The 24,720-nt window shown below is 41.8% G+C and overlaps 1 protein-coding gene across 3 annotated transcripts in view; it reads left to right on the top strand.

The window, feature by feature from the left end:
- The window catches only part of LOC109622889 (ras-GEF domain-containing family member 1B), a 190,224-nt gene that overhangs the window by 110,678 nt on the left and 54,826 nt on the right, over window positions 1–24,720 (top strand). For all 3 annotated transcript variants that reach the window (XM_029858616.2, XM_029858621.2, XM_062851442.1), the window contains exon 10: window positions 5,922–6,085. In XM_029858616.2, the coding sequence (XP_029714476.2) occupies window positions 5,922–6,085 (164 nt within the window). The remainder of the gene's footprint in view (window positions 1–5,921; window positions 6,086–24,720) is intronic.

Below are 24,720 nucleotides of genomic sequence, written 5' to 3' on the forward strand. Positions count from 1 at the left end.
TATATTATTGATACGGTGCAACATTCCTCAGATCCATGAAGTGTTGTTCTATAAAGAATTAATTTCCAAAGATGTTCTAGATCATCCAAGAACTTCCGTGAGTGAAGCCCTTAAATAATTAGACACTACACTCTGTTCAACCAGAAATTGCATAAACTGTACAATCACTAACATGAGACAACGCACAACACACGAAACAACCTGTAGCCCAGTGGAGATTTTCCCGTTTGACACTTCGGGGCTTGCGAAATGGCCAGACGACTGACGCCCCTAACCGCACGGCCATGAAGCCCACTGTACGCTTTTGAACCTTCAAGCCTTTACTCGCGGATGTTCTTGGATGACCTAGAATACCTTTGGAAAGCAGTTTGTAAGATCTACAAGCATAATCAATAGATTATACAATACAATACATTACTGATACGGTACAGCATTCTACAAGTCCATGGAGCACTATTCTGAGAAAAAAAAAACTGATTTCCAAATTGCGTTGGAACGGCTATCTCAGACTTATTGCCGTTCCAACGCAATAACACCCAGTTCCAATCGAAGTTCCAAATCCCAAGAATCTTTCATGGGTATGTAGGGTGTTGCATAGTATCAGTAATATAATAACCCATTGATCACGCTCGTACAACTTAAGGCCTATATTCGCGAGATTTCTTGGATGACCTAGGACATCTTTGGAATTTTTAATCTACAATACTATCTACCATGTAGGATGTTACACCGCATCACTAATGTAATAACAATCCATTGATTACACTAGTTAACAAAATAAAACGAAAGTCGTGAACTTCTGTCAATGACCAAAATTTTTGAAGCATAATTTAGCGCTGATTTTGAAACCGTGATTCAAAAAATTTAAAGTAGAACAGTTTTTGAGTTTTAGCTCAATATTGAGTTTTACAACTTTTTAAAATATGGAATTTATTAAAATTCAAACATCTTGCGTTTCCATAAATTAAAAGCTGAATTCAATACCATTCGATCATCTGAATGCAGGTTTTGCATCAGATTGATGAAATTCAAGATACTGGCGAGTTTTGGGGACGATCTCCTTAAATTTTAGCAAAATTTCCTAAAATATATAAAGAAACAAGTAAAGAAATGTGTATTTTTTTTTTCAATAAGACAAAAAAAAAACAATTTAAAAATTCTTTTTCAACGTTCACTTGACATATCATATATAGGCGAGTTACAGTAAAAAATTGAGCTCAATCGGAGCATTGAATACGGAGAATGAGATGTGTGAAGTGAACGACTTTGCTTAAAAATAGAACAAAAATCGATTTCAAATCATCAACCTTGTATGGAAAGTCGAAAAAAAATCCGCTCTACTGTAATTTTTTTCCTTCACGTTTTCGAACTCAGGGCACGATACTACACCAAAAACGATCATCAGCTTATCGAGTTCAAAAATGCTGTAAACTAGTGTTACGCTTGTAGATCTTATTAGCTTACCTTACCGGTCAGACTAAGGCCGGACTGACCTCTGCTGTACATAGTAGTCGTCTCCATTTTACTCAGTCCATGGCTGTGTGTCTCTAGTCCCGCACTCAGCGAAGGGTCCGCAGATCGTCCCCACTGGATCGACCCACTCAGCTCGCTGCGCAACACGTCTTCTTGTACCGGTCGGATGACTCTCATGAAACATTTTAGTCGGGTTGCTATCCGACATCCTGATGACGTGACCCGCTCTCCGTAGCCTCCCGATTTTCACGGTGTGGACGATAGTTGATTCTCACAGCAGCTGATGCAGCTCGTGGTTCCTTCGCCTTCTCCAAATCTCGTATTTCATCTGCACGTAGAGTCCATGCTTCGTGCCCATAGAGGACGACCGGTCTAATCAGCGTTTTGTAGATAGTTAACATCGTCTGACTGTTCGATGGTAATCGGCCATTGCTGGTCTGATCGATTGTATCATACGCCGATTTAAAATCGATAAACAAGTGATGTGTGAGCACGTTGTATTCGTGGCATTTCTGCAAGACCTGGTGAATGGCGACCATCTGGTCCGTTGTAGCGCGTTCACCCATGAATCCAGCCTGAAATTGCTCCACAAACTCTCCTGCAATCGGTGATAGACGGCGGCATAAAATTTGGGAGAGTATCTTGTAGGCAGCGCCCAGTAGTGTGATCGCGCGGTAGCTCCCGCAGCCCAACTTGTCGTCCTTTTTTATAGATGGGACACACGATACCTTCCATCCATTCCTCCGGTAATACTTCCTCCTCCCAAATCTTGGTAATGAGCAGTGTAGTGTAGTGCTATCATCAGTGCTTCTTCACCGTATTTTGATAACTCGCTTGGTAGTTGATCTGCTCCAGTGGCTTTGTTGTTTTTCAGCCGGCTAACTTCCTCCTGAATCTCTTGGAGGTTAGGAGCTGGAAATCTTTCGTCCTACGCAGATTTGTTACCACGCCACCTTCGGTGCTAGGAACGTCGCCGTTGAAGTGCTCATCGAAATGCTGCCACCACCTCTCGACCACCTTACGCTCGCTCGTGAGAAGATTCCCGTGATTGTCTCAGCACATGTCGGCTTGTGGCACAAATCCTCTGCGCGAGCGGTTCAGCGTCTCGTGTGTCCTTAGTGCGGTTCAACTCTTCCATCGCTTCGTGGTTTCGTTCTTCCTGCTGGCGCTTCTGCCTCATTCGCCCTCGTACGGTGTGGCAATATTCTCTTCCATGCTGCATTCTTCTCGTTTTTCAACTGTTCACATTCACCGTCGTACCAGTTGTTTCTGTGATTCGGAGTCGCGAAGCCTATTGCTGCAGTCGAGGTACTACCTATGGCGGATCGAATATCCCTCCAGCCATCTTCAAGTTAGCTGCGCCAAGCTGCTCTTCCGTTAGTAGGGCCACTACTGCTAGCTGCTGCGCGGCGCGTAGTCTTGAGCAACTGCTATGTTACGCAGCTGCTCGATGTCGAACCGCGGTAGTGGACTTCGACGCGTGGTAAAAGCCGTCGAAAGTTTTGAGCGCATGCATACAGCGACTAGGTAGTGATCCGAATCTATATTCGTACTGCGGTATGTGCGGACATTGCTTATATCCGAGAAGAATTTACCGTCGATCAGAACGTGGTCGATTTGGTTTTCTGTTTGATGGTCGGGGATCTCCAGGTGGCTTTGTGGATATCTTTGCGGGGAAGGAAAGTGCTTCGGACTACCATAGATAATCCTGTCACATCCTGCGAAACTAAGTGACTTGCAATTCCATGTTCCAAGTTTCCAATCGTAGTCTTTTTTTCGTCGTGTGGGTCTTTGGCGATTGTATCGAGTCGCAGTTTCTCCTATGTTATTCGCAATGGGGATTTTTACGAGTGGCTTATTGGGCCTACGCCAACAATCCTGTCTCGCCGGAGGGCCGTCGTGCCAGTTCAGTTTAGCGTCCCAACCAACACTGGGACGACCACGCTGATGGAGCCATCACCTTGGATCTAGCTGGGCGTGATGCAGCATTTCTTCCTCAGCCGCTGGATGCCAGACAAGACGCTGTTTGAGCCGCACAGACGCTCGGGTCGTACTTCCTCCATCTAGCTGAAGTCAGGCTGCACTACCAGCTAAGCACACAACTCTTAGCTGGCGGTCTTTGTCATCGCTTGACCTGTGAAAGCATGAGGTAGGAACGTGTAAGGACCAGAGCTATGTTGGACGCTCTCCTTATCGACTCACCGTTTTGCTGCTCCCATATCAGTTGTGTATCAACAATTGTTTGATCTCGCTAACTCGAAAACGAGCACGTTGTAGAATACGATGCTTTAATAGAAGTGAGCGTCGAACCTGGTCGCATGACCGAACAGATCCCTTCGATAACCAATGTTTGATCGTGTGTGGCAAATCATTCGATCAACAAAGCCGGTAAAACTCCCCTAAGCAGCACACATATTACAAAACAGATTTCGGAGAAGGCCGGCTAGTTTTAAGCCAATCTACCGGGCCAAAATGGATATCAAATTGGTAAAAAATCCCTAATTACTGGTTATCTTTCATTTTGATACCCATCTCTTGGGTTCAGATTTAGTCGTCATGTCACAGACGAGACGCAGCAAGGCTTCCAAGATGTTAGTCTAAAGTCGACGACAACCTCTTGGGTTACTAGTTATGTGATGAAAAGCGTCGGACAATACAAAGTGAAACGTACAAAGGAAAACTTCAGCTTCCAACGGAATTTTGTTTGTAGAAATCCATGCTTTTCCATAGTGGTTGGTACTGCCGTATCCCACTTTGAAATCTCCTCAGAAGTGCCAAAACTTTATGACAAAAAAGAATATTTCAAAACGCCAATAATCTGCCATGAATCGTTCACTGTATTTATACGTAGGTATAAATCATTGCAAAGGTAAGAGATGAACCAGCCTAGGGCTGAAAATCTCTATAATAAAGAAATAATAATAATAAATTGCAAAGGTCACAATACCACATGTCACCTATAAAACCCGTGCATAAGGATCACATGCTCCCTCTCAGCATCCAACTTGCGACAACCGGTGCAACAGCAGGTGCGTTATTCACGGGTTGTTACTTTTGCGTAGGTACTGGCGAGCTGGCAAGCAAGTTGACACAGCTTGACTGGGCAATGTTAGTTTGGTGGGTGGTCTCCTATCGCCGGGGGGTTGCTGTTGGCTCTCGAGTGCGTGACTTTCTGTACAAATTTTTGCTACATTCGCTTGTTTGCGAGTGTTACGTAATGTCAACAACCCTCGAGTCAAGGAAATGCAGCAAACCGGGATGCAAGTGAGTGCAAACTTGATTACATACGCATCATCGATCAGGTCATGTGGATACGCTTATGAGATTATCGGTTGAAACCATGCAGATACACCGAGCAAATTCATTGCGAAGCCTAAGGGGTTTGGTTTTGGTATTTTGTTGTTTCTGCTATTTAGAAGAAAGTTTACTGAATTTTAGCTTATCCTAGTTTACAACTTTTCACTTTTTTTATTGTGCGTCGGCGTTAAAGTTAAAACTCCTACATTGAAGGCATGGGTAATAACTAAAGACACTGTATGCTAAAGACACGAAATCTGATGATTGTTGCTATTGATGATGATTGTCGCGTCATGACGATGATGCTGTCGAGCAATGCTTTTAAAGCGCGTTTGACAGGTCTCCTGCTCGATTGGAATGACATTGACAGCAAATTTGGAATTCCAATTGGAACATTTCGTGTCTTTGCATATAGTGTCTTTAGTAATAACCATGGTATAAATTATCATCATCTTTCCATAGTCAGCGAAAATTTTCAACCATAATATATACCTCTGCTGGTCCTCTTTAACTAAAACCGTCGCCATTTATTATAGGAGTTTATGTGCCGCACCGCAGACCCAACAAATCATTCGGTGTCATACCTACTTAAACTAATGAATATGGTATTTTCTTCATACCAGCTGGCCTCGCATCAACCGCACATGCAGGGGTGCGAGCTTGTTCAGAGATTTCCGCATCAGATCAAGCTCTAATCCAATGAGCTTTCCAACACAATTTTGGAACTGATTACAATCGTCATTCATATCTAAAACTAGCTATATCTACCAATACAGCAAGAGTTATATTGACCAGGCGTGGAGTGTTCATAATTGCACCTGCGGGACTTCATCACCCAAGATTGATTAATTCCGATAGGGAATCGCGCTACTTGGGCGGTGGCTTCTATATTCGTCTGTTTTCCACTATAACTCAGTCAATCTTGAACCAATTGACACAATTCTTGGAATGCGGTGAGATAGGTATAGTATCTACCCGTGTACAAAATTTCAAGTCAATCGGTTCAAAATTGACCAAGTTACAGTGGAAAACAGACGAAAATAACAGACGAAGAAAACCACCGCCCAAGTAGCGCGATACCCTAATTGCATTATTATTCATTTCAACCGCACTACTGACTGACGACCCTACCCTACTCTTTCCGATTTCAGGCTCCCAAATGGGCACATAAATATGACGGCGTTCGATCGGATGGCGGCCATCGCCGGTGCATTCACGAAACACATGTGCCAAGTCAATCAAACACTGCCGGACGTCGGCGAGTTTGCGACTCTCTGCCGACATATGCAATCGTGCAAACTGCCGAACGAGTCAGGTAAGGATCAAGGATGTAGCGGGGGAACGGAACTAATCGTTATCATTTTTCGACACTTTTTTATGTGGCTTTATAGGCCCTTGCAAATATTTAATATGTTTTTGTGACCTCCAACGCTCTTCAAAAATCCCAAAATATTGAAAGAAAAGAAAAAAAAAAACTTGCCAACTCAGGAGTCTATAGACAATGGAAAACAAACAAAAATTATTGTTTCAATAGTGAATATATTTTTTTTTTGTAATTGCATTGCGTATTCCCCTACTTTTCACTCACGGTAATAATGATAAAACGCCCTACTTTTCTTCACTGAAGCAAAGGTGCCGAAAAGTACTACTTTTCGGCACTCTTTAGAGTGCTGAAAAGTAGCACTTTTCGGCACTTTTGCCAGCTTGCACTTTTTGTTAAGTACAGCTACTTCCGTAGATACAGTTGCTGCTTCTACATACACTGAGCAGCTCGAATCCAAATCAGGACGATTCAGATTCTGATTTGAACTGCTAATCAGGAGTGGAAGCAGAAGCTGAACCGTGATTGAACCTAGTTTTGCTTTTACTTATGATCAGGGCCGGATTTACAAATGTGGGGGCCCGGGGCCACAGCGTTGTGGGGGCCCTGTATAAAGAAGATAAATTTTTCTAATATAACATGAAAAAAAAAACTAAAAATATTAATCTTTCTTGCATATATGTTAGTTAAGGTATTAATGTAGTTGTGGAAGATTGTGAATCTATAACAATAAGCAGAACTAGGAAAAATGTCAATTTCCATTGAATTACCTACTAGCTGTCCCGGCAAACTTTGTCTTGCCAAGTTGTGGTGGTTTGACAAATGTACAGGTCATTACAGCATGGCATTCTAGATTGGTTTCATTTCGTTCATGTTGATTTTCTTTCCCGGTCATGATAAATCAGTACTTTATCAATTCTCCTTTTTTAGATGATTTTTATTACTTTTTCTACTTATAAACACTGCCACCATGTATACAAATCTAACCCAGCAAGGGTCACCCTGATCGGTTCAGCCGTTCGTGAGTTTTGTTGCCTCAAAGGGACTTCAAACTCATTTTTATATATATGGATTTATAACAGACCTAAAATTCTAGCGTGAAACTAATGATAATTATATAAAGTTAACAATTCTGATTTAGCCCAGTCAACCAGTGATCGTATAAGATGTTATAAAGGATGCTAAAGTGGAGGCGATATGCGTACATTTTACATGCGCCTAAATGGAGGCATGCACGCATATGGCCTCCACCTTATCATCTTATGCACCATCTTATACGATTACTGGTTGTCTGGGAGTCGAAATTCTAGCCAGAGTTCATAGAGAAACTACAAGAATTTATAGCTGAAATGTTCAAGAAATTTCTAGTAAAATTTGTAGCGTTATCGATGGTGTCGTTTTTGTGAAATCCAAAGAAAATTTATATTGGATTGCTGCGGCTATCTCTGGAGAACTTGCTGGTCGATCACCATAAATAAGGAACACTTAACAAAAACTTGTTCTAACGCGACTGTTAGGGAAGGTTTTGGCGGCCTTTCAAAAGAATCTTCCACATTACTCTGGTATCGCATTGAATATTCTTATTGAAAATACTAAAGAAATTTTGGAGGAAGTTTATGATAAGTTCCTGAAGGAATTTTTCACTCCATTTTCAATAAAATTTTCTATTAAATTTCTTAAAAATTTTAAGCAGAAAACCTATACAAGTTCTTAGCCATTTTCTCTACAAATTTCTACTGAAATTTTCTCAATCCATTTCGTTTGGAGTTCGCCATGGATTCATCCTCATTTCAGTGAGCAAATCTCTACTCAAAAAGTTTGGACTGAAACTTTTCACAATAATCTGCCTTAAATTCATGCTAGATTTCCTCTAAAAAATGATTTAGCTAATTTGGTGTTCTGTAAGTCGTAAGCTGTCTAAGTAAAATCAAACATAAGAGTTCCAAAAACAATTCTAAATTTCGAAAAAAAAAATCCTTTGATTCTTTCCAGAACTTTGTAGAATATTCTTCAAAATGTTTTCAAAAACAGTTGACAGAAAAATAAACAAACAAATTAAGCAGGAACTTTACTCTGTAACTGTAATTTATAGAGGTTTGGAATTCCTCTAGAATTTAGTTGTATTTTTTTTCAGGATATCCGGTGATTTTTCTTAAGCAAATGCACACCAAAAATAAATGTTAATATATTTTGGAGGCAAAATTGAAATTTTATAAATAGATGCACAAATATTTGCAGTCTTACTCAAAAGAATCACAACATATCACATAGATCTTGCAGTAGACAGTAATTCGAAGTTCTTATGACAAAAAACATATCAAGAGATATTTCTTGCACTACTTATTTTTTTTCTTGCTTTACATTTTTTTTTTCGTGAAGTTGAATTTTGTGGGGGCCCCCAAAATGTGGGGGCCCGGGGCACTGGCCCCCCTGACCCCCCCCCCTCCCCTAAATCCGGCACTGCTTATGATACTGCATGACGACGACGGGACTTGAAAATTTGCGACAGTTGGCCTACCATAGTCTACCTGATTGAAGAAAATACTATACACTACGTCCTGTCTCGCATAGAGGCTCGCACGCGGTTGCTGCTGATACACGTTTGTGTGGCTAGAGAAGATTATACTGTAGATGTATTTTTACAATTACAAAAAAAAAACTTTATATGCAACAAGTTGCAAAATGATGATTTTTTCAACACTCGTCGTATTTATCACGTACAACTCGTGCTGAAAAAATCATCATTTTTTAACTTGTTGCATAAATAACTATTTATTTTTTAACAGGTTTATTTTCGTTTTTATTTATTTTTATACCCCTTCGTACCAGATGGGAAATCTCGGACATGAAAGAAAAATAACATTTGTATCGGCCTTATTTAAAAAAAAATGCTTCCCTGTAGGCGTTTTACCTTGGCTAGTATGCTGTAATCATTGTTTAGTAGCAAAATGTCTATCCCAGTCATTGTGTATTGCAGGCACTGGCGCAATCTTGTGCCGTGTATCATTGAAAGCTGCGTAAAACATTCGCATACTGCTTCGATGCTTTCTACGGAACATAAAACACACTCCCTTCGTGTTGTCGACAGGTACAAGTGGTGCTATAGCTGCACTCACAGAACAATTAGGCAAGGCTGCGTCATTAAGGGCAAATGTCTTATAATCCCGCTTCATCAGGTGACCCTTAATTCATGGTGTGATGCAGCTATATGCTTACCGTGCCTAGGAATGAATGGCTAGGGGGACTAATAAAATCCTAACCGCTTAACGAAGCCTGTGGAGTACTTGGGCGAACTCCACAGTATTTTGCCCTTACTGCGCTAACCGGAGCAATAGTGCAGTTGGCCTTGTGTTTCTCCTAGAGAATCAGCTATCATTCTTAATCCTTCACTGCGGGGCCTCATAAGTGTAGGATTATTAGTATGTAGTTTATTAGCTTTAATTATCACCTACATATATGACTCTTCGCATTATGCGTTTTACACAGTGTCCTCTGTGTACCTTCGCCTCTGGGGTTCTTCAATCGATACCGAATTAGTTTTTATCGCTGCTTTTCTTGTGTTGTGATTGTAAAAGTTTGATAATGCCTAGTTTGGGTAGTGGCTTTGATTATTACAGTTCAGAACAATTTTCAGAATAAAAAAACAGTTTTAGTCCAAGAACCTTACTTTCGCAAGGGGGATTTCTGTCTAGGTGTCTTAGCTTTAATTAACACCTCACAGATAAAAATAATGAGATTTACACGTCATGTAAACTTCATTTTAGTCATGTGAACTTATTGTTATGATGGTTTACATGATATATCATGTAAATTTGTGTTATATGTCATGTAAACACTCAGAGCCATGCTAAATTACATGACATATAATGGAAGTTTACATGATATTTTATGACTTTTACATGATATGTCATGTAAACTTCTGAGATATCCCACGCTCCAATCATGTGCATCATATGTCACAGAATTTTATACTCTTTTTTTTATCTTTGCTCTACGGTTTTGCATTATGCATTGTTACCAGATATTAGGTACTTTCAGTAAAAATGAAATGGCAATCTCGCGTGTCATGCCTCGAGTGGCAATTGACTTCCTCTGATGATGATTTCCTAAAATACTTAGTTGATACTCATTACTCACCTCTCCGGGTGTGTGGATATTACATCTTCATATGAACTTGATAGATATCGATTGAATGTGCAGTAAATCGCTTTGCTACTTTTAAATCTCCAAAATGTAAATGCTTCAAACATGTTTTGATAAAACTGCTTGTGCCGATGGTGCTCTCGGCTGCGTCGTTGATAGCTGCTTCAACTGTTCTCCAGCAGTCCTCTAGAGGGGTCACATTGAGCTCGCCCTCGTCTGGCAACGCTGCCTCGAGATTCTGCTGAGGCGATATCCGGTTGCTGCAGTCGCTCAAGGTTGTACCGTGGCAGTCGCCGGTACCGTACATTATTGATGACGGAAAGTTTTGGGTGCAGTTTGACCATCACCAGATAGTAGTCGATAATGTCGGAGGAGTGCCGTCCGTCAATTAGAATGTAGTCGATTTGCGATTTCGTCTCCTGTGGTGATCTCCAGGTGTAACGATAAGAGAGGCTGTGTTAGAAAAAGGTGCTACGTATGATCATGTTTTTGGAGGCGGCGAAATCAATGAGACTTAGGCCGTTTTCACTCGTCTGCTGGTGGGCGCTGAACTTTCCAATCGTCGGTCTGAATTCCTCCTCCTGGCCTACCTGAGCGTGTAGGTCACCTATAAGTCAATATTTGATGATCTTGACGTCGTGGCTTGGGCAGCGATCACCAGCTGCTTTGTTGGCTTTGAGCTGGTGAATTGCATCCTTAACTTCCTTCAGCGTGGGAGTTGGCTCATTTCCGTCCTCTGCTGCATTGGCGTAGTCGTTCCCACCGTAGCGTTGTCGTGGTCTCCTGTGCCAACGTCTTCAACGCCATTCAGGTGCTCGTCGAAGTGCTGCTTCCACCTTTCGATCACCTCACGTCCATCCATCGAGAGGCTTCCGTTCTTATCCCTGCATATTTCGACTTACGCCATGAAGCCGTTGCGAGATGCGTTGAGCTTCTCGTAGAACTTCCATGTTTCATGTCAACGGCACAGAAGTTCCATTTCCTCGCAATCGGCGGGTCTACTGCTTCTGCTTCTGTTTGTAACGTTCCACGTTCTGCCAGGTTCCTTACTGCAGCATTACCACCCGTGCTGCGTTCTTCTCCTCCAAATTCGTTTCTTCGACTCCTTTCCACGTGCGTAGGGTCAAGTGGGGTAAAATGCCATTTTTCAAACTTTCATCGTTTTCAATGATAATTAGCCTCATTTATTAGGCTTTAGAATTGGTAACATCAACCAGACAATATTTGCTCGATACTTCAGCAAAACTATTCACTAAACCATTGCATTTTCATTGATTTTTAGCGGTTTTAAAAACTGATTCGTAAAACGGAAGTGGTGCAAAACCACCATCTGCCATGGGGTAAGATGCCACTTCATGAAAACATTCAAAAATTACGTCCATCAGTTTTCGGGCATTTCTGACTACTTTTCCACCCTCTGTCCCGCTTTTTTTTTTCGTATACTCAATAAATGGAGTGTTACCCCCCTCCCCGCAAAACGATAATCGTAATATTTGAATGACCCCTAACATCGAAAACGTAGACATCAACAACCATGCGTCTCCATGTGTGCCTCAATCTCGTTGGAAAGACTTGGCTGGTAATAAAATCACCAGAAAACCTTAATTGCAAGCACGAAAAACCGGAAGTAGACAATTTTCATTGGGAAATCAAGAGATTTCTCGTGGGTTTGGTGGCCTAGCTTCTAGAAGAATGTTCGATGCAAACATATCATGACACCATTCACCTATAGTAATGATCAAGTCCCATTCAGGAATGATGTTATCAGTTGGGCCATTTTACCCCATCTTGGCATTTTGGGCTTTGTTCCCCTGCGCGATAGTAAGCTTTCCGAAAGCTCCTATCACGGAGCTGTTGTGCGATCCTTCAACCCCCCCCCCCCCCTTCCTTTCCTTTTCCTATCAGCGTGTGACCAAAGTTCTCACCTGGGTTGGTCACCCGATTTTCTAAGGTTTTTGGAATCTCCTCCAAGTTGTTGACTCAACATGTTTTTTTATACTTCTCAATATAGCGCTCGTTTTCCACTCTTCTCATTTTGAACTCCTAACTATGACAAAATTTACTGGTATCGATCACTATAAGCCCCCTGCTGCAGTTCAATTTTACATAGTTGGTTTATCATAAAGCGCCGACAACGGGATTTTCCACCCTGCATTTCGATCTCAATCCCACAACTTTGGTCGCGAGGACATGAATTGCAGTTTAAAGCCATACCTCGCCCCACAAATAAAGCATTCAGCTTTCTGTTTGCTTGCGTACCCAGAACGCATATAAATTATAAACCTCCGATATTATTTTTCCACTCCATAATTCCCAGCCATAAATTATGCCTTCAGCACTAGTCTGCGCGTCGTACGTACGCTTGCTGCCGGAATGCACCGAACTCACGGACAGGGTTTTTTAATGAAATTTTAATTGCAATTTAAAGTTGAATAAATGGCCCACAGCAGCAGCAACAGCAGCGCACGCTTCGAAGTTGTGCGGCGCTCGAATCGCTAGATAGCATAGAAAGCTTATTGCTGTGTTTTAGAGTTCGCAAAGAGATTCGATTTTTTACCGGCTAATGAATGCTAGATAACATCGACAGGCCCCTATTCAGTCATCGCTTGATAGTACACGGTTCCAGGCTCCAGCCAGGTGCATACCAGAGAGCATGCAGAGCAGCAGGTCGCGGTTGCATCGTTTTTGCAAAATTTACTTTTTATATCGTGGTGCTCATATATCCTGACGTGATGTTTTATTGAGTGCACAATATTGTCATAAATAACAGAAAATAAGCCTTTTTATTATATGTGAATCTGCTGTGGATAATATATTGGGCGGTTTTAATCAAATTTTACAGGAACTCTAATTTTAAATGTCGCTCTTGGAACCGATTGAATCCTACGGAGTGATATAGGGCAGCGGTTTTCAGATCGTGCACCGCGGTGCACTTGGTGCACCGCAAAGCCATGGCAAGTGCACCGCAGCATATTTGAGTTTAAATCTACATTTATTACCTATTTCATGAAAAATAATTCGAATTAATTAGAACAACTGAGCTATTGTAAGGTGCTCCAGGGGATCGAGAGTAAAATTTCCATTATTCCAGCCGGCGAGTTAACCTTGAATCCAACATAAACAGTCTCAGATATTCGCGAAGAAGAAGAAGAATCATGGAACAAGTCTGCCGAAACTCTCCTAATAAATACAATATTTTTCGAAGAGCTCGTAATGGATGTTCACAAATACCTACCCTACAAGGCATTCGCAATGTATCTTCAATGAATGCGCTAAAAAAATCTCAGAAGAAATCTTACTAATATTTCTGTGGCCTTGCTCAATACCAGAGAAGGAATATATCACAGATCTCGAAATCATGTGAACACACAACTTCTTCCGAATTAACAAGAGAGAAATTTATCAAAAATATTGTCAATATATCCCGAAGTTCCGAAAATAAAGCTACCAAGTGTCTTGCTAGAAATTTGTCAGAAATTCTGTAAAAGTCTTGGAAAAACGTTCATCAAAAAATTTCTAGTGGCGATTCCCTAACCTCAAACCTACCTGTCGAACGAACTTTAATTCTTGAATGTTGTCATCAAACTAGCTCGTAATTTGTAGAAAAGCACGAGAATTGTCGTTTCCGTCCATGTTAAATTTGATTCTGATTCTGAATTCTCCGTAAATTCCAGTTTTAGAGTCGTCGAACAGGTAAAAAGTGAGGTTACGAGACGCGACTGCTAGAAATAATGCAGTAGTCTTAGAAGGACTTCACCGAGCTTCTTTAAAACAAAACGCCACTAATTCGGGTGTGAAGAATTAGCCTAATTTATAATTCACGAATAAAAAAAAACACTATTTCGGCTCAAGATTTCATTCAGCATTCATAAAGATCTTGTCTGAAAATTTCCAGAAAATTCTGAGCAAGAAATATTCCAAGTCAAATAACTGTGTCACTTCATTATGCTCCGATAAGTGATGAAAAAACGTAAAACAGTGTCATAATTGATGGGGGAAACACTAATGATGAGCACCTCGGAATTGATATGAAAAATACGACAGCTTTTTTAACGAATTTGGAATTGTTTTTTTTAACAATATTGAACATGTGCACCGCGGAGCGATTTATTTCGAAAAAATGCACCGCGATCCCAAATGTCTGAAAACCCCTGATATAGGGTATCAGGTATCAGTAGGCCGGCTCCAGCCAAAGTATCTAAATACCAAGGTAAGAGATTCCCGCAAATATTCACGGATTAGTGAGAAAAGGAAACAAGCAAAAAAAAGTTATGAAGTTTGCGCTGATTTGTATGGGCGAATCACTATTTAGCAAACTTTCTTAAGAAATTAAGCACTCCCATCTTAGAAGACATTTAATTGCATCTCACTGGATTAAATGTGACCTCCATGCAATAAAACAGGAAATATCGCCATTTGAAAATCGGTAACAATTTTTTTTTTAATTGGTTCTAAACATATTTTTTCAGCATTTAGAAACAAATAAAACTTCACAAACTTCGCTGAAATAATTACATTTTAGTGTAAAAACACCAACTTTTCATAACCAACGCAGATGTGTTGGTGAGTCTCATTTTTGACATTTGCGGGAATCTCTTACCTTGGTATTTAGATACGTTGGGCTCCAGCGCAGTGAAGAGAATTGTCAGACAAAAGAGGCACAAAACAAGCAACAAACAAGACGCGGCGATTACTCTTCATCCCAACTGGTAAGTATAATACATCTTCAGCAGCGTTGCAGTGTTTACCGACACGAAGTTACCGCTCCAAAATCACAATCTAAGGCTTAAAAATCTCTAAACTCGTAGTGCACGATCTTTGTCCTATTCTGTTCAAGTTGGGACAAACCTTTGTCGCATTGGGAAGAATGCCGCAACAAATTCAGGTTGCGACATTGTCGTTATTGTTGCGCGATGGTTGAATTTTGATTCACTGCTCCAGAGGCACGTTCTCCTCCATTTGAGAAATTTTGGCGATGGCGATGAACACGATCGAACGTGTGCACCATTTACCCGAGGAAGAGGTAAAGTAAAAGGGAGCACCTTGCAATGCATAAGTGCGCAGAAGACGCCGAAACGATTCGATGCAAAATCGCAGTTTTATTCAGGATCCCGCACTAACTGCGAAAGGGGTCCAGTGGGGTGCGCAATACACCCTAAATATTTTTTGCTGAATTTTTCCCAAGCCGAAAGTTTCAGCATAATATTTGCTGAAATTCAGCAAAATTTGCTGGTTTGTTCAATAAAATCTACTGATAACCAGCAAGGTTTTGCTGAAATTCAGCAAATTTTGCCAAAAGTTTTGCAAACACATTTTCTGAACCTTTCAGTTTGGCAGAATTTAGCAAAAATTTTGCTGAAAGCGTCTTGGCGTGTAAGATCACTTGGAACAAGGACAATTTTGTCCTAATTCACCAAAAGTGGAATCGACGAGGTGTTGATCTGCGGTTCACAGGAGTTTCCTGTAATAGATCGAGTATCTGTAGACGGTATTTGCATCGCCCTTTGGGGGCATCCACAAACATCCACAATCGCTGCATGACGCAATGTGGATGCGAAATGTCGGTTTTTGAGCATTCGGTGAATTCAATTTGAAATCATTGGAGATATACCATGACCCCGTGCGACTTCCAATATGGCATCGAAAGGCACGTTGTCAAAGGCCCTCTCGATATCTAAAAAAACACCCAAGCAGGATTGCTTTTGAGCGAATGCCTTCTCAATATCGTAAACAATCTTGTGTAAAAAAGTCACAGTGGACTTTCCAGATTGGTAGGCACTTTGTTTTACATTGAGAGGCATGTTGGCCAGATGAACATCACGGAACATTTCAGAAGTAAAGAGATCAAACTGATAGGTCTGAAACTCTGTGCTTCTTCATACGACGCACGAACCACTTTCGGAATTAACTTAATATTAATATCCCGTCAAGATTTGGGTATATAGGGAAGTGGAACCATCTCGGGAGAGCTCCTATTTTGGGCACTTTTCTGTTATAACTCAGTTAATTTTGAACCAATTTGTCTTATACCCTATTGCCCAGTATAACATTATGTCCTAGACACCCCTAGACTAGCTGTCAGTCGACGGTCAATCCATGCCACGCGACTAGCAACACGGCCTCTGCCGATGTACACGCTAAGGTCAGTTTACCTATTTTTCTAAAATATGGGTAAATTTTACTCAAATATGCGTAAACTTTACGCAAATATGAGTAAATAAAACTCATATTTTGGAAAAGTGCACATTCGCATTTATGGGTAATATTTACCCATATTTGGGTTACAATTACTCATATTTAGGTACACACTACCCATATTTGAGTCTTGTTTACCTATATTTGAGTATCATTTACGCATATTTGCGGTTGTGCACTTTTTGGAAAAAAGGTAAACTGAGCTTAGCGTGTAAGTGAACAGCGAACGAATATTTCCTCTTTCTTCAGTGTACGGTCGGACAGGTCAGACGCATCTCCCGGTGCAGCAGTCAACAGGCCATTGGGTGATTCGTGCTTGGGAGCGAATTCCCAAATTCCACACAATTGACACAATTTTTGGAGCGCGTTGAGATACACTCCCGAGCTCCTATCATCCAGACGAGTGGATCGGGTAGTCAAAAACTTTCAGACCACACCGGTTCTAGAACCTTCCGTCGAACAAATACTTCCTTTCGGTACTTCCTTTAGGTATCAAAACGAAAATCACTTTATTTTTTCGATATTAACCTTCCGTAACTCGCGCGGTTGGCTACCTGCGTCAGCACCACACTAAAGCGGAGTACAAAAAGCGAGTTTTTTTTCAACGTGTTGTACAAAATACAACAGCGCGATTACTCGAGGGTTAAAATTTGCGCTTTTCGACGACTGAAAATGCTGCACGTCCGTAAACGAAGTTCGTTAGATTTAGAAGGTTTCTGTTTATCCGATTTCTTCAAAACTTTCCATGATGAAGTTCGTTGTAGTAGCAACGGCATCATTCAAATCACGTGGAGTGTCAATGGATGGTGAGTATCCGTGAAATTTGGCTGCAACCAAATCAGTAAGGAGATCCCAGTTGGTTAACTTCATCTGTATTGGAGCTCCCCTTTTCAGAGACCGGAGGAGTCTCACACTATGCTAAGAACCTTCCCCGGCCGCAAAAGTACTCACATACAAATTTTCATGCCAATCGGTCCAGTAGTTTCCGAATCCATAAGAGTCAGACATTCATTTTTATATGTATATATAGATTACATGTTATGGGAAAATAAAATAAAATGAAGAAAAAATTCCATCTAAAACAAGTAAGTATTAATACTCAAAACATTGAAAAAGTAAACAAATAAATGGGAGCATAACATAAATCTTCAAAACTAACCTTTATATCACCTAGAAGCACACAATCATGTCGCAGTCTTTCTACATAGTGTTTGTGATTGAATCCACACTCAGCGAAAAAAACTAGCGAAATTCATCGAAATACCTTATGAAAATTTGCTATAACTAATTCTTATGGATGGCATAAAAATACCTTATGAAAATTGATCGTGCTTGCTATGACAAATTTCATAAGATAGACTTATGAAAAGAACAAAAAAATCTCAAAATGAAGCAGACTGGATTCGATCCATGAACGTCGGGATCACCGAGCCCGTATTTTATCCACACGGCTACCGACGCTTGAGAATACCATGTTGCTAAACATGAATAAAAGCCAAACTTTGAGACGATTTTACGTCATAGAGTGACCTTGTGAAATTCATCCGAATCATTATGAATTATTTAAAGGCCGTTTCATAAGTTGGGCCTTATGGAAATTTTAAGGTTATTTGGCTGAGTGCATTTGTACAGCCTAATACAGCAGGAAATCTGCAGTTGTCTGTCTTCCCATGACCAGAATGTTTATTTAAGGCACAATAGACCGACCATACGAGAACCGAGTTAATATCTTATTTCCATTGTAGGCAGGCATTTGCATTCGCAGTTGTTCTTGCACTGCGAATATGTACAAGCATTCGCCAAAGCTTCAGAGCATTAATTTTCTGATGCCTTATTCATATCCCATGTCACACACTACCGGTCCTAATCCCATAACTCCGATTATCTGTACGGACAAAGGAGTTGAACGGAATTATAACAACACTGTGCCCTACGGTTTGCAACCGAAATGAAAACAAACATGAGCACTATGGCCGGCCACCCTCTGTTTGTCTGTGGCTCAAGTGCAAATGGAGCGCAAAGCGAACAGACCGAGGTCTGCAGATAGCAAAGCTTTTCGCTGCCTTGTTTCCTGTTTACTTTAATGGGACTATTCAAACAATTTCGACTGAATGAACCAGCCGTTCACCTGGATCCGTCCATTGCATTGACTAACAGCTCTCCGTCGGTCTGTGGTGGTGGGTGGTGGCATCTGGCCGTTTTGAAGCTTAAACCTGTCCGTGCATTATTCTGCCTGATATCCTACGCATCGAACGGCAAACAATGCAAATGAAATGTTTTAAGAACAATAGCAAACATGCCGATACCTGAGCGGAATAACAGTTGTGGAGCGCGACATTCGATTCTGGTTAGCCGGCTCGGTTCTAATGGCTGCATGCGACGATGAAGTGTATAATTGGAATAAAGGGCTTTGACACATTCTTATTCAAGGTAGGGGGCATTGGCCATAACTATATGAGTTCTAGGAATTATGTACTGTTAAATTTAGTGATCATAGATAACAAATTGTTTCAAAATTGAAATTGATTGAAGATCTTTTCAAATTCACGCTAAATTTACTATCCACATAATAATAATAATAACATCCACATAATCCACATAATAATAATAATAAATATTTAACATCAGCTTATATCTTGGATTAGCTTAGACTTGTGCAATTTGCTGGTTGCTCTGACTACTGAATGATTATACGATATCGATGAAAATGCATAATGCATCGCTTGAAAGGATGACTGGGAGTGGTCAAAACCTTTCTCACTGTGGATAGTTCGGTGATTCCACAGTAAACATATAGAATCCACAACTTGAAATTTACAAACCACAAATCTGAACAATCAAATGACGATTCGCACTGGAAAGTTGGTCGATGGGTCAGTCAGTTACCAATCGATCAACTTTAGATGTGTGGTCTTGAAAATTCAAGGTATAGCTTTATTATATCATCACGTCAAAGGTCGTTCATAAACAACGTTTATTTTATGAAGGAAGGGTCTGCTTAACAATATACTAGCATAACACGTTTACGGTTATCACAAAAATGTACTCTCAACACACCACATTATTTCATAACATTCTTTAACTTTTCATAATAAAGCAATAGCATGGAACGAGCTCGCCCATTTATGTGCATGCAAATATCTCTCCTTTGCTGGTTGTCTGAGTATCTCGCCACTCTCTAGCTCAATACATATCGAAGATCATGCATGAAAACTCAACTACCTTTTCGTTCCTAACTATCCGATACACAAATTTCTCCTCAATATTTCTCGGAATTCTACACACTACACTTTGTCACTTATATCAGGCTTTTATGATAGTACGTTGTTCATTGAAATAAATAGTGCAAAAGGCATTCATTTTGTGTCAGGATAGCATTCTATAGTCGGACCTGTAGTGTAATATTCGGATACACAAGGAAACGCGTGGTTACAACCCGAGTACTTCTTTATTAATCCCTCTGTCACATTCTGCCTCTCCTTAACTCTCCACTCCCAGTGTTCCCAGATACAACACTACATCTTCTCCCTTTCTCAAACAACACTCAAAATCTTTCAAATCATTCATTTACATTTCATAGTCTTTGTACTTAACCGGAATCTTAACTTGTCGCCTTGAACGCATTGCTCCAGCCTCTGGTAATTCGATCGCTGTAGCATTCCTCGGTGGTTCCCAATGTTCGTGTTCTGTTCTTGTGACTTGTTCCTGTCCTGCTGAGGTAGACGATGAATCGGATGCTATCTGAGTTTGCTTGCTTGGTCCGGATATAGGTGATTCTTGGACTTCCGCTGAACTATTCCGCTCGTTGAGCTCCCGTGGGATCCTTTTTAGATGTGAGGAATTCCGGCGGTATATCCCTTCTCCTGTCTTCACTGTCACGCAGCTTCCGTTCTTATCGATTACTACAGCCGGGTCAGGATGATAGTTTGGAGCTAGCTTGTTCTCTCTGTGTTGCTGCCGCATTAACCGTAGTGTGGCCAGCAAAAAAAACACCCGTAGAAGGCCGGCAGGGTACCCGGGTACCCACGAAATGGAAATGATCATATCTTAGCGATTTTTCCACCGATTTTAAAAGTTTTTGCCTCATTCAACTCAGAAACTCATTATCTATCGAGATCTTATTTGGTTGGACCGGTCCGATCACCATAGGTACCGGAAAATCCGGATTTCCGGATCCATGTTTTTATACAATACAATATACGGGATTTTCGGTAGGTTAGTAGCAATTTCGGTATCAAGCATCGTAAAATTGCTTTGGCATATTGTATCTGACCGGCCTGGAATCATAAAACGTGTTGACTTTGAAACTGTGATTTCGGAACACGCTTCCCGTGGGGCCATGGTTGACCATAAACACTTTAAGGTATCCTAGCCTTAACAATGTGGGTTTCAATATGGTATAAGGACATGCTCCCAAAAATATGGATTTCCCGAAACCTACGGTGATTAGATCGGTCTAACCAAATATTTTCCCGATAGATGATGAGTTTTTGAGTTGAATGAGCTAAAAATTTCCAAAATCGATGAAAAATTGACGGAGATATGATCATTTCAATTTCGTGGGTACCCGGGTACCCTGCCGGCCTTCCACGTAATAAAAAAATGCAGGAGCCCCTCCCCCTGCCCCTCCTCACTTTAAAATTCGGTCAACCCCATGAATAGACGTATATTCACGAGTTCTAAGATCTAACAGAGTTTCAACATCCTAGTCTCAATAACCATTAAAATATCGAGATTTGAAATTGAAAAAGGTACCCGGGTACCCTGCCGGCCACATAAGTGTTAACACATGGTCTCCTATTTCAATGTCGGATGGTTGTGCATTAACTCTTCTGTCGCGATACTGTTTTGCTCGATATTTGTGGATCAGGTCTCGATCCTTGACCTCGTCTTCCAATATCGGATCTTCACCCACTTGCGGGAACTTATCCCTGAATCGTTTTCCAAACATTAACTCCGCTGGTGACACTCCAGTAACAGAATGTGGTGTAACGGTGTACATGTAAAGATACTCCTGCAAACACCGCTCCATACTTTCCCCTTGCATCTGTCCGATCTTTAAAACCTTCAGAATCGATCGATTTTGCCGCTCGACTTCGCCATTCGCAGCTGGCCAATACGGCGTTGTATGAGCTAGTTTGATTCCGGTATCGACACAATAATCCTTGAACTGTTGGCTGCAGAAATTTGAGGCATTATCTGTAGTCAACACATCCGGTAGACCCAGTCGTGTGAATATTCGCTCCAGTCGTTGAATCACCGCTGCAGAAGACGTATTGGACATTGTTTCTACCACACAATATCGGCTGTAATAATCGACTAACACAAACAGGTATTTTCCGTTCGGGAGCGGTCCAAGAAAATCAGCGCAAAGATGGCTCCATGGCTTCGCAGGCATTGCTCGAATCTGCAAAGGCTCCGGATTGGAGCTCCGTCCTACGGCTTGGCATTCAATACACCTCTTACACCTTTGCTCCACCTCTTTGTCTAATCCTGGCCACCAAACTGATGCTCTCAGCCGGCGTTTCATCTTGTTGCTCCCCGGATGACCAGTGTGTGCAAGATCCAGAACTCTTTTACGGAGAGCCTCGGGGATGACTATTTTGTTCAGTCGAAGAACAACTTGCCTTACACAGCACAACTCATCTTGAAAAGGTTGGTAATGTTTCAATTCGCTATTCCACTTTCCTGAATTGATCGCATCTCGCAGCTTCCGCAATTCAGCATCATTTTCTGAGCCCTCAATGACTTCCGTCATTGTCATAGTGGATGGTAAAGCACTTTCGATAGCAGCACATAGATCGCGTTCACAATCTCGGTCACTTGTGGAGGCTTCTACAGCTTGAGATAGACGCGACAACGGATCTGCAATGTTCGTTTTCCCAGGGGCGTACACCAGCTTAAAGCGATAGCCTTGTAGGTTAAGCACCCATCGCTGTTGTCGTGCATTAGGAGCGGAATCTGTGGAAAATATTTTCACTAACGGCTTGTGATCGGTGACAACGGTGAAATCTTTTCCTCTGAGGTACATCTCGAATCGCCCAACACCCCAGTAAATCGCCATGGCTTCTTTGTCTAACACTGAATACTTCTGCTCCGTTTTTGATAGACTTTTACTGGCGTAGCTGATCACTCGTCCTTTCCCGTTATCGCTCTGCAACAAGACTGCGCCTAGCCCGGTTGCACTAGCATCGACGACCAGTGTAGTTTTGCTGTCTGCATTGTAGAACCCGAGATGGTGAGGGTCGGATAGAGCATCCTTGATTTTGATGAAGGCTTGATTAGCCTCTTTGGTCCACCGGAACTGAACTCCTTTTTGTACTATTTCACGGAGCGGCGCGCTAATGGTGGATAAATGAGGAATAAACTTCCCCACGTAATTCACGAGGCCCAAAAAACTACGCACCTCCTCCGCTGTTGCCGGACGCCTGAACGATTTGACCGCACAAACCTTCTCCTCTGCTGGTAGTATACCTTTCTGAGACAGCTCGTGACCCAGGAATGTCACGCTCTTCTTTCCCCACTGGCACTTTCCTTCATTGATGGTGAGTCCATGGTCTCTCAGCCGCTTCATCACTGCTGCCACCCGTTTCTCCAGTTCGGCTTTGGTTCGTCCAAACACCAGGATATCGTCGATGAAGTGTACAACTCCTTCCAAGCCTTTAAGGATCCGCTCTAGCTCTCTCTGGAAAATCTCTGCCGCACAATTCATTCCAAACATCAACCGTTTAAAACGAAAGTAGCCCTTGGACGTGACGAATGTTGTGATTTCTCTAGACTCAGGGGAAAGCTCCAACTGGTGGAAAGCCTGATTCAAATCGATCTTTGAGAAGTATTTGCATCCGTCCAAATATGGCATCAGCTCTTCGAAAGTAGGTAAGGGGTGTCGCTGGGGAATAATCGCCGTATTTGCCTTGCGCATATCCACACTAAGACGTACACGTCGTCCCCCATCTTTCGGTGTGACAACTAATGGCGAAGCCCAAGTGATCTTACCTGTAGCTGTTTCGATGATGTCTTGCTCGAGGAGCTTACCGATTTCTTCGTCGACCGTCTTCTGTAATGGAATCGGTAGCCGTCGACACGGTTGTTGTACCGGATGGACATTCTGGTCGATATTGATGGTAACCAGCAAATCTTTCGCCTTTCCGATCTTCAATGGTTTCTTCTCAGTCACGTGCAGCACTTCACAGTTGATTTTCAACACCCCAAGATCAACCGATGACGTTTTCCCCAACAAGTTGGTGCCTTTTCCCCTAATCACAAATATTTCACTGTGCACCGTTACCGATCCGTGGCATATATCGGCTTTGAACATACCCTTCACTTCTAGCTTATGATTTCCATAGGCCACCAACTTCTTTCGCGTTTCATTCGTTTCGAAGCTCACTTTGCATCCACTCTTCTTTAGTTCCTTCCAGGTGGCCTCGTCAATAACGTTAACGGAGGCTCCCGAATCTATCGTCCACTGAACTGGTACCCCACCTACCAGGCACTTCATTTTCGTGTTGTACTTGTCATCGTTTTCAGCATTGCACTTTTTCTTCTCACGGACCACGGCCGAAAATATGTGGTAAATATCGCTTCCATCACTTTCACAGCCGCTTCCTTCTTGGCCATCAGAAGGCACTTCTTCATCTTCTTCGGAGTCTTCCACTTGACGTACTTTCTTCTTCTTCTCTCCGAAAGATTTCTTCGTTTTACACAACTTTTTAAAATGCCCGATTAGCCCACACTTATCACAACTCTTCTTCCGGGCCGGACACTTCTTATCATTTGCGTAATGCCCCGCCGATCCGCAGCGGAAACAACGATTGCTTGCACTTCTCACTTTATTCACACTAGCGGAATCTTCTCCAGCCGCTACCATCTGATTCGTGTCAATCGTTTCTAGCACTCTACCCTCTTCGACAATATCTGCCAGATCCACCAGTCGCTTTTTCAAAATAGCCTCCCTTAGCGCTTGAGATGAACATCCATCGAAAATTTGTTCTGTTATACGCATATCCAATGCGGCACCATAATCACACAAATTACCCTGATGACGTAGTCGTCTCGCAAAGCGAGTAACACTTTCACCCTCCTTCTGCGTCAGTTTCCGAAACATCGCCCGCTCATGTGGAATGCAGACAATTGGCGCAAAATGCCTATCCAACAACGCCACGGTTTCTTTGTAAACATCACTCCCTTGTGGAGGGACAGCACCTTGGTTCGGGTCATCAAAAAACACTTCTTGCACTTCAAGGTCAGCTAGATGCAAAAGCAAAGCCTTTTTCTTCTCTGCCGTTGCA

This window comes from Aedes albopictus, chromosome 2 (assembly GCF_035046485.1).
Source record: "Aedes albopictus strain Foshan chromosome 2, AalbF5, whole genome shotgun sequence".
Classification (NCBI taxonomy): Eukaryota; Metazoa; Arthropoda; class Insecta; order Diptera; family Culicidae; genus Aedes; species Aedes albopictus.